This window comes from Lissotriton vulgaris, chromosome 9 (genome assembly GCF_964263255.1).
Source record: "Lissotriton vulgaris chromosome 9, aLisVul1.2, whole genome shotgun sequence".
Lineage (NCBI taxonomy): Eukaryota > Metazoa > Chordata > Amphibia > Caudata > Salamandridae > Lissotriton > Lissotriton vulgaris.
In genome coordinates this window covers 366,430,493-366,440,777 of record NC_141697.1, presented here as the reverse complement: position 1 = coordinate 366,440,777, position 10,285 = coordinate 366,430,493, and the positions used below count along the sequence as shown (strand labels likewise).

The 10,285-nt window shown below is 39.0% G+C and overlaps 1 protein-coding gene across 1 annotated transcript; it reads right to left on the bottom strand.

The window, feature by feature from the left end:
• Positions 1 to 4,467: 4,467 nt before the first annotated feature.
• Positions 4,468 to 6,744, bottom strand: LOC147690143 (uncharacterized). Its single transcript, XM_086936645.1, has one exon. The coding sequence runs from the start codon at positions 6,034 to 6,036 to the stop codon at positions 4,468 to 4,470; it is 1,569 nt and encodes a 522-aa protein (XP_086792771.1). The 5' UTR covers positions 6,037 to 6,744.
• Between the last annotated feature and the right edge of the window lie 3,541 nt (positions 6,745 to 10,285).

Genomic DNA, 10,285 nt, shown 5'->3' with positions numbered 1-10,285 from the left:
TCAACAGTAGGGAAAGCGTTTGATAGCGCAGGGGTAAAAATTACTATTTGATATTTTTCACCACTATATTCTGTCCATTCGATATTTTTTCCATTCTATATTTTGACTTCGATATTTTGGTAATTCTATATTTTGGATTCAATATTTTGTCTTGTTACCCTTCAGAGGAAAGGGGATTCAAGAGAAGAAACAGAGTTAAGAAGTTATATAATTAATGTGGCTAGAACAAATTGTGTAGGCATCTAGTTATCAGACTAAATTATTCCATATGGGATTGGAGGATCTAATGGTGTAATTAATATTATATAGAATATTATCTGAGTTTCTTATAAAACAGACACAACCCCACCATGTGTGATGAGATATATTGTTAGAATTCTTCCAGGCAGACGAGATTGTCATAATACCAATCAGTAGGAGTAAGTCTATGATGGAAAGGTCACTATCGGTAAAGTTTGATTGGAGGGTTCTTGTACAAGAGACCAAGTATATTGTTGCATTGGTTTTAAACAGTACACAATTGAAAGATGTTGTTTAATACTTGTTCATTCTCAGACCAGAGTGTTCTAATATTAGAGCGGATCTGCTTGCTTTTCTGAACATCTCAAACATTTTAAGGCTCAATAAGGTCTTGTTTATCGACCTTTCAAGGGGACCAATAGTTAGTAACTCTTTCTGATGTGTTGGGGTGGTTGTGTTCTACAACAATATCAAGTTTCAAATATCGTGCAGCCAAAGTATTGTATCCAGAATATCGACTACCACAATATCATCACCGTAAGTATTTATAGGTACGTTTAATTGTATTTGCATTCTGAACTCCACATCTATTTATCTTGAAGATGTATGCATCTTCAAGGTACACAGATCAGGCTTTAACACTAGTAAATCTATACTTGCTTATAGCACTCACTTTTATGATATTGTATTAGTCAGTACTCTGGTTATGATATTTTGACATGACGCAATATTTCGTCACTCAATATTTGGTCATGCAATAATGTAACATACATCTGCGTGCTCACTGCTAGTAATCCTGCAAGGTGTGGTCACTACAATGAGGGTATTGTTTGTGGTCACAACTGCAACCACGACAAAGCTTTTAGCAGACCTAGACTATTTTCATTGATCAGAATTAGCTCGTATTATATAAAAGGTGTGAGACCCATGTACCAGAGTGTTACAGGGAGGTAATTTAGTGACTTTTGTGGTTGACCGTGACAAGGATTGTGGTTGTTGCTTGAGTGGGACTTCCACTCCCCTCAACCAATACCCACATTTATTACACTACCTATCTAGAAACATATGGCTGGCTTTTGTCAGAGTTCTCAAAAAACCTGCCTAAAAATCGTCGCTGGAAAAGGTTAGCCTACAGTTTTATTATCAAGTCCATCCCTAATTGTCCCTACATGCCAATGCAGCCAGATACATAAGCTAAATGTAATATTTGGAACAAAAAATACATCATTGAAGGTAGCAGCAACTGTCCTTAGAAATAATATTCATTCCAATATTTAACTTGTGTGTTGGTCATATAATATGACACCTGGCCATCCATCTGTGTTAAGTTAGTCGGAGCTGGTATAGTTTTACAGAGTTTGAATGAATTTAACAGCGCTACCCGCTCCTAGGGGCGTGGCGCCCTTAGTGGGACCCGGGGGCGGGAGCCGGCAGAGATGACCTCAAAGAAATATGATAGGGGAGAGCCACGTCAGCAGGGAGGCAGGATCGACCTTCCCTCCCCCGAGGGTACAAAAGCCTCGGGGGAGGCGGAACTAACCCTCTTTGTCCTCTTCCCACAGCTCCGGCGGCAGCAGACCAGCGAGGAATTACAACAGTAACTGGTTGCTGCACGTGGAGGAAGAAGAGGGCCTCACAGCGTGGTCATTTAGGTGAGTGCTACGAGATGTCCGTCCTGATCGGCCGAGTGCTCACTGAGCTCAAGTTGTGCTAATGTGTCGCATTAGTGTGAGATTCCTTCCCTAAACGATTCCTCATTTTCTTTTCTTCCGAGGAAAAGCGCTGTCGAAGGATCGCAGTCGGGGAGAATTTCAAGACCGGAGCCTAGCCTGTAATGTGAGCAGGGGACGTGAGGAAAACCTCTCAGCGTGGCAGGCAATGGCGGAAGCCTCAATAAGTAACAATGGGTATGGATTGGTAACTGGGCATTTCCGGCCAGTTTTAAACACACAAACCGTTGCAATTAATCTTACATGACAATGTGATTCTTTATGTATTTGGGGAACACCGCATGTGCGCACTTATCACAGTATATCGTTATTCCATCTGGCCACATTTATTTAAAAAATTTGAGAACTTCGTAACTATCCTTGGCACGGTATCTTGTTTAATAACACTGATTGACTGCATCATGTTGCGAAGGGAGATGTCGCTCCAAAGTCACAGTTTCACCCGAAAGTTCACAGGGAAATGAGGTCGCAGCTCGAAAAATATTGAATGTACAGTAACCGTTACAGCCGGGATATTGCTGTGATAGCAAGTATTACAATTTTAAATGATTACTAAGATTCCGCACGATATACTTCTCGTTAATGCATCTACCACACTCGGCTGCGTGGACTGTTCGCCGCTCGTCGGAGAAAGTAAAGGCATCCCCGCAACTGCAGCCCAGCACACCGGGCTAGCTTGTTCACCTGTAGGAAAGTGCTTAAGCGCCTCACACAGGAGTAGGAAGCGCTATATATTACATTGCAATACAGATAACTTCATTTTACCCCACTTCTCCATGAAATACAAATACTACACAAACGTCTAAGCTAATTCCGCTTCTTGACCCTGTCTGTTAAACTCCCCAAATGACCTTTCAGTGGAGAGGAATAAGTGAAGGTAATTCCTCCAAGAGAATTTCCCGATGATGCTATACGCAGTTATAAATGCCCTGCTTGCATCCTTGACCAAGTTCCTCCCAGCGGGAATAACTACCCGCACAGGCATTCATTCGACAGTTTGTTGCTTGAACCCAAACAATGGGCTTCCGGTATTACTCCTTTAACAGACTTTTTCAACATATAATTACCATATCTGCAGCAGCGCCTACTAAACCCAGCCAACCAACAACCTGCTCCGAAGGCGGAAACTTTGTAGTAATGGTGATAAAAGAATGCATCTTTACCATTGGTCAATAGAAATATTTTCATAACCATTTTCATATGGTTGGCTTAAAAAACTACACGACAGCTATTCATTTGCTAGGAGTCCCCAGCCATTGCGCCCTTGACTAGGATTGGTGTATAAAAACTATTGGCGATGATCATTGGCTCGAGGCACTGCACGTGCGATGATAGTGTGTTTTGAGCCTGACGAACAACGCTAGCGGAAGTATACCCTTACCGAAGTGGAATACTACATTTAGTGGTTAACCTGTGGTTTTATAGCATTCGAAGACTATTTTATGCCAATTTTAGTATTCTGTAGTATTCTTTTTGTGAAGGCTAGTGCATGAAGACTACTGATATGTGAGTGATTATTCTTGAACACTAACTGAATACTAAGCAAATACTTCTTTGCTAACCGTATAGTCTTCATTTACAATGCAGAACTTTTACTGAATACATACTATTTGAATACTACTGCACTTTACCCAGACTACTATTCAAGCTGCTGCTGAATACTAAGCAAATACTTCTATGCTAACCGTATAGTCTTCATTTACAATGCAGAACTTTTACTGAATACATACCATTTGAATACTACTGCAATTACCCAGATAGCTGCAGATTCTATAAAAAGTTATGTCCAAAGCATTTTGGGTCAATTGCTAAACCTAAAAGGTATGGCTAGGCTAACACAATATTAACAAATAAACAGGTACACTAGTTGATATTTCCCAAGTACACATGCATAGGTGGGAGGATCTTACATTCCTCAATAATATATTTGTATGAATTAATGGTCAAAGTATTACAATACTCGGGCGACTTTTTGGTTTATTTTCAACAGTCCAAAGATAACAAGTAAAAGTATAAGGGGTATCGGTAAGACAATGAACAATATCCACAATCAATGACAGAAGCCCATTCATTTATCATTGAAAACTCTTGGAAAACTATATGGTTGAATTTAATTTAATTTTCTTAAGTACATTTGATAATAGCACACAACAGTGTGAATTCCTATGGTGTTAAAACCTAGCTTTTACACAACATTTAAAATGTACTTAAAATGTACTTCTAAAAACATTTGGTAAAAGTAAACACATGAAAAGTAAACACATAAAAGTAAACATATCCTTACCGGTGCCCTGGCAATTACCGGTTTACAGTGGGGGAGAGGGTTGCAGTTTAAAGTGATGTGTATCATTTCCGATCACAGAGGATTGTGTATCATTTCCTAGTAATTACAGGGTGAAGTTTGCTAACCCCCAGATCAGTTTTTCAAACCTGCCAAAAAGTATGGTACCTTTTAAAGATCTGGGCATGTAGATTTTGGCTAATACAACAGCATCCACTAATCTCTCTCATAGTGATTTGGGAATTCGCATACAAATGACAATTTTGTGGTACAAACAAAGCAGCAACTTCCTACTATTTCCGAAATATATACTGCTATTATCTTGTTCCAACTTGGGTTAACTTGATGGACATTGCAGTCACTGGAATATGTGTTTACACAAGGCATTGGATTTAATAGTGCCAAGTTGTGAGTTTTTCTATGTATGTCTGTGACCTGGATAAATTTCAACACTTTTCCAAACTGTATTTCTGAATTATCTAAATATTTTATTGTACTTTGGTCCCGTCTGACTAGTTTGTTGTAGTTTGCTGCATACACATAGCAATAACCCTTCCTTAAACTAATTTTATCATATGATGCTACTTTCCTTTCAAAGTATACAGATACTCTTTTTTGAGCTGCCAGGAACTCATCATTTGTTAAATCTTTTATAGTCACTTTCCCCATTTGAAAGCACCCATCTATTATCTCCATTCTCTCCACACGTATCGATGGATCCATAAGTCTATTGATTGCATTTTCTATCTCGCCATCAATATTGCAGGTTGCTTTAAGTAATGGTATCATCTGAATTAATGTCACAGTATTTAAAATTTGCATTTCTACATTTTGTGTTCCAGAGATGTGAGACACTATGTAGCCATTTAGGTCTTCAAAATGAAAACAGTTATTTGAAAAGAGTGGCCCATTGTGGCGTACACAGTCTGAAAGATGCACTAACTGATGAATATTCATAGTCATGAACCTCTGATCATACAGGTCTGCAAAAATTTTGACAAAGGTGAGCAAGCAAGTCTCTGCTCGGTCGATTTCTGAAAATGTTAGACTTTCTTTATCTAGTAAATATATTCCTTTTGAGAAGAGGCAAAAATGTACAAATAACTGATTGGGTAATACATCAGCTAGTACTGGAATTCCCCAGAAGAGCAAGAAGTTTCTGTATTCAGAGGATTTCCATAAATGGACATCTTCATGGCTACGAGGAGGTCTTGATATGTTAAGTGGAGGCTTGATACCCTGTAATCTCTTGCTAACAAGGTCTCTGTAAGAGTGTGCTGAAAAGCATGACTTCTCATATTGCTTCCCGAACCATAATGTGAGCATCAGTTTCATTACACCAGCGCAGACCCCATGCATATAATCTAAACGAAATCCATTAATACATGGGAAAAGGGAAAGGAATAGAAACCGGAAAGGGCCTTTCACACCATGAACTGAATATTCATGTTCACCCTGTTGTATTTTAGCTAATGTTTCATTGATATCATTCTTCCGATTTTCAGTTGTTCTTTGTGGTCCTTTAGGATCATCGTCATTGTAAGGAAAAACATGACAATGCCCCATTCCCGATCTTGAAGTCATACCTGGCTGTAAACAGGACCAACAGCTAAATTTCCCATTGAACTGCTTACTGTTGGTAACCAAACAACGAGCTGGTAGATCACAAGTACATGAAAGTAGTGCAGCACGACATACAAAAACAGAGCCTGTATGATCTGTAAACATAACTCCCTTTTCCAAACGACTCAATTCCTCAGTTAAAGGATGTAGGTATGTCCACATATATGGCTTTCATTGCCCAATCCAAATTCCATAGACAAGCATGTTTTCTTTTGCTTTGCGTTTTGTTACGGAGAGCTCATTAATCATTAAATACACAGGCCACATGCTTAGTTTACTACTTTTAAAAATGTTGACTCCATCTGTGTTCAGAACAAAAGAGATATTGTTTTTCATACTTAATATCCCCTTATCAAACAGGTTTTTGTATCCAATTCCATCATAAACATCTCCTATTACAGAGTTTCCATTCTGTTTGTAGTGCTCATATCTGTGTGTTCTCACTTCCTCCGTAAAATCTCTCCTCTTAAACATAGTATTTAGCTGTTCAATTATGGAGTGTTGGACAAAAAAAGCAACAGCACCAGGCTCTGTAAGATCCTTCAGACAATGGGTGTTCGTGCATATCTTTGCATTATCGCTGATGCTTTCATAGCAAGAGGAACAGTAGTTTTGTATCTTAGGAATAGTGATGTATTTTTTAATAAACATCTTAAGTTTGAATAACGAGTTAATCATTTTATTAGGCACTGGTAAAATGCAGCAGATTAAGTCCAGTAGTGCCCCTAATGCCTCATCAGAAATTCTAAATCTAACCGCAAAGCAAATGATAAGCAGTAGGACAGCTTGCACAGTGTGTTGTGAACCTTTAAATAAAAAATTGTCTTCTTGGATTTCATGCTTTTCAGAAATATTACTTTCACACTCATTTACAATAGTTATATTGTTTACTACATTCTCTGTAAAGTCTTGTGCTTCAAAACCGATTTCATTGTCTTCTGGATCAAAACTATTTTCTCTTTCATCTGCATATTCATTCTGATGTCCAGATGTGTGTAATTCCTCATAAGCCTCTTCATCAAAGTCATATGTCGGAGTACCTAAATTATATTCCATAATAAAGAATGAGACTACTTCAGTTTGTAACTCTTTAGGATCTGTGCATAAACTAAACAAAACATGCATTGAAGCCTATTAGAAATTAGTTTATGAAGCTGCCCTAAATGAAGTACTGTGCAGTACAGAAAATCCATTCACTTATTAACACACACACCATCCATGGGAATGTCAGTTAACACAGAATAAAGTTGTCTGATGAGGTAACAGGGTGGGATGTGATAATATAGTTCTACCTTGATCTTTCCTTTAGATTTGTAATCATTTAACCCCTCACACTTAACGTGAAGGGAATTGTATGTCCGTTTGGTAAAAACGCATTGATTACAAAGAGGGAGCTGTTATGGTGCAAGTCATTTGTCAAAGCCCATTTCTTGAACATCTTACCCTGAGGAGAAAGGTTTTTGTAGATGCCTATGTGTACAAGCTTTCTGTAGTACAAGCTTTCTGTAGTAGCATAATTTGTAAAAGAGCATAGAGAGAGCATGGCAGCTCAATTTATACTCAATGAGAGTTATTACACTACAACACGCACAATTAACAGTTAAATAAACTATTTTACATGGTTGTGATATGACAATGGTAGTTACAAAGTTTTTACCTGTTTTTTTTGATTGACTACATTCATCCTGTACACCTGGTTTATCACCAATTGCATTGGAAAGTATGATATTTTTATCTAGAATACCTAAAATTGGTGTTAAGATTTTTGTTGTTTCCATTGATTCCTATAAAATAAAGAAACACGTTTATAAAAGTATATCTTCCAAACTGTGCTGGCGATCAAAATTCATAAGTCTAACAAGAGGCGAGGTCAACTTTTGAATCCCATTAAGCTCTATTTTTACAATTTTTTAAAATGTTTACTCTTTTAACCCTCTTGTTGATATTCCGGACCTACAAGAGGAAGACTGGCCCGAGGCCCTAGCCTCTCCAAGGGAGGTAGTAATCAGGGCCCGGTTCTGTCTAGTCCAAATCAAAATACTGCATAGTGCATACATTGCATGTACTACACCTGTTGAAAATGGGACGTAGGGCGGAAGCCACCTGTAACAGAGGATATGGGGAGATTGGATAATTCTACCATATTATATGGACGGCATTGAATGATTAGCTCCCATCCAGGTAGGGTGAAGCCTCTAGAGTTCCTGAGTGCCCCCCATCTGTAGGGGATCTTAACTGCTGCAGTCAGGTCAATGTGAGTCTGGCGCACACAGCCCAATCAACCACACACTGCAGGCTCTGAGGCTCTCACAGGCCAAAAGGAGTGACTAGCACTCATAACTGGATGTCAGGCACTATGATATGTGCTTCAAAATGTTGGGCTAGTGAGCCCTGTTTTTTATGATTCTCTTATCACTCTTATCTACTTTCTAAGATGTGCCCAGGTCCCTTTATGGTGACCTGTCACTAAATCAAAGAGAACCCTTGGAAGTGTATAGGTGAAGCCTAACTCTTCCCTCTCCAGTTTGCAGCTCACACAGCTTCAGGAATGCAACAATACACAAATCGGTATGTGGGATTACTGTATGTCCTCTACATGTTTCACCAATGCTGGACTGAGTTTTACCATTCAAAGGCACACATACACCCATTCAAACATCTTAAATCACTTACCAATATTAAATGTTTGTGGTATGGACCTCGATTTTTAGAAATTCTTTTTTTTGCTCCTGCTTCTGCCATTACTCCTACGATGTAAAAATAATCTTAATCCTTGAACAATTGCCACGCCTCTCCATTTTATGTATGTCACACTCTGTATGTATATGTGTACCTAAGTACATACTTATATTTATCAATTTAATTATTTAAATAATTTTATTCTAATTATATAGACTTAATACAATATGTTGTCTACCTATAGGGAATTGTGAAAGGGCATATTTAACACCCAAATCCTAGCTCACTAAGTAATATGCAACATATAAGTGTAATACGGTGCTATAATAATCCACCCTTAAGTGTTATAATATTTAATCGGCTTGAACATTTTAACCAGCGTGTCCTTTCTGAACATGCACAGGCGCAGGTAAAACATTGCAAAAATTTGCTAAAAATGGGCACGTACCCTACAATATTTAATTAGCTCTTAACTTGCAGCAGACCCATACGCACAAAGCAGGTTCATTTATAGCTACATTTAAGAGACATTTTTCTGTCAATATCCATAAATCACAGCAGATCAAGCGCTTCAAAACATCAATGCTGTATTGAAAACGTTGTCACATAATTATGTGTTAGGAATACTTTAATTTTCTATCTTGCTCCTATGGGAAGATATGCAGGTAAAAATTATACACAGCATTTCCCATTATAGCCTATGGGAAAGATAGCCTTTCAGTAGTGATAAACGAAATTGTCAGTATTTCACTATCAGAGCATGTCACCCACACTAGTACATGCTCTACCTTTTACATACACTGCACACTGGCCATGTCAGCATGGCAGTTACAACTTCAGTTACAACTTCACACAGGCACTGCGGTGGCAGGCCTGAGAAACCATTTTAGGGCTACTAGTAGCATTTGATTCACCAGCCCTGGCACACTCAGTGCACTTTACTAGGGACCTATGGTAAAACAAATATGCCAATCATGGATAACCACTCACAATAACAATTTCTACAGAGAGCATATGCACTTTAGCACTGATCAGCAGTGGTAAAGTTTGCAGAGTCCTATTGTCAACAACCATAGGTCAGGAAAAATAAAGGAGGAAGAAGCTAAAGTTTGGGGATAACCCTGCAAAAAGGGCCATTTCCAACACAACCCCCTTCCAGCCTAATGCCAGGGTAGACCAAACGATACCTGGATGGGATTCCCTGCTTAGGGCGATACAACACGGAAACTGGCCCAAACAGCAGGGGACTATTCCTGTTCTACGTCTTCCTGAACCCAGTTGGATCCCTCTATCTATACTCTCATGGTCCACCAAGCCAACCCATGTGGAGCCCTTCTCCTCACCTGTGAGGTCACCAATTCCTTGCCCCACATCCACCACTGACTTCAATCATGGCTAAGGGCACACTTATTAAAACAAGCATTTGCAATAGGTCTCGCATTAGGAAAGAGTGAGCTATTGGTATTGTAAATGACATTTTTTTAAATATGTGTTGGCTTTGAGAATATATAAATTAATAGCATTGTTATTCACAAAGCCAATAGCTTACACGTTCCTAATGCGAGTCCTATTGCCTACGACAATGGTTGTTGGTAGCAAGCAAGGACACTGCTGTTGTGGTGCTGAGTGATGATGTGGTTGGGCTGAGTGATGTGGTGGTGTTACCGAGTGATGTGGTGGTGTCCCTGAGTGATGTGGTGGTGTCCCTGAGTGATGTGGTGGTGCCCCTGAG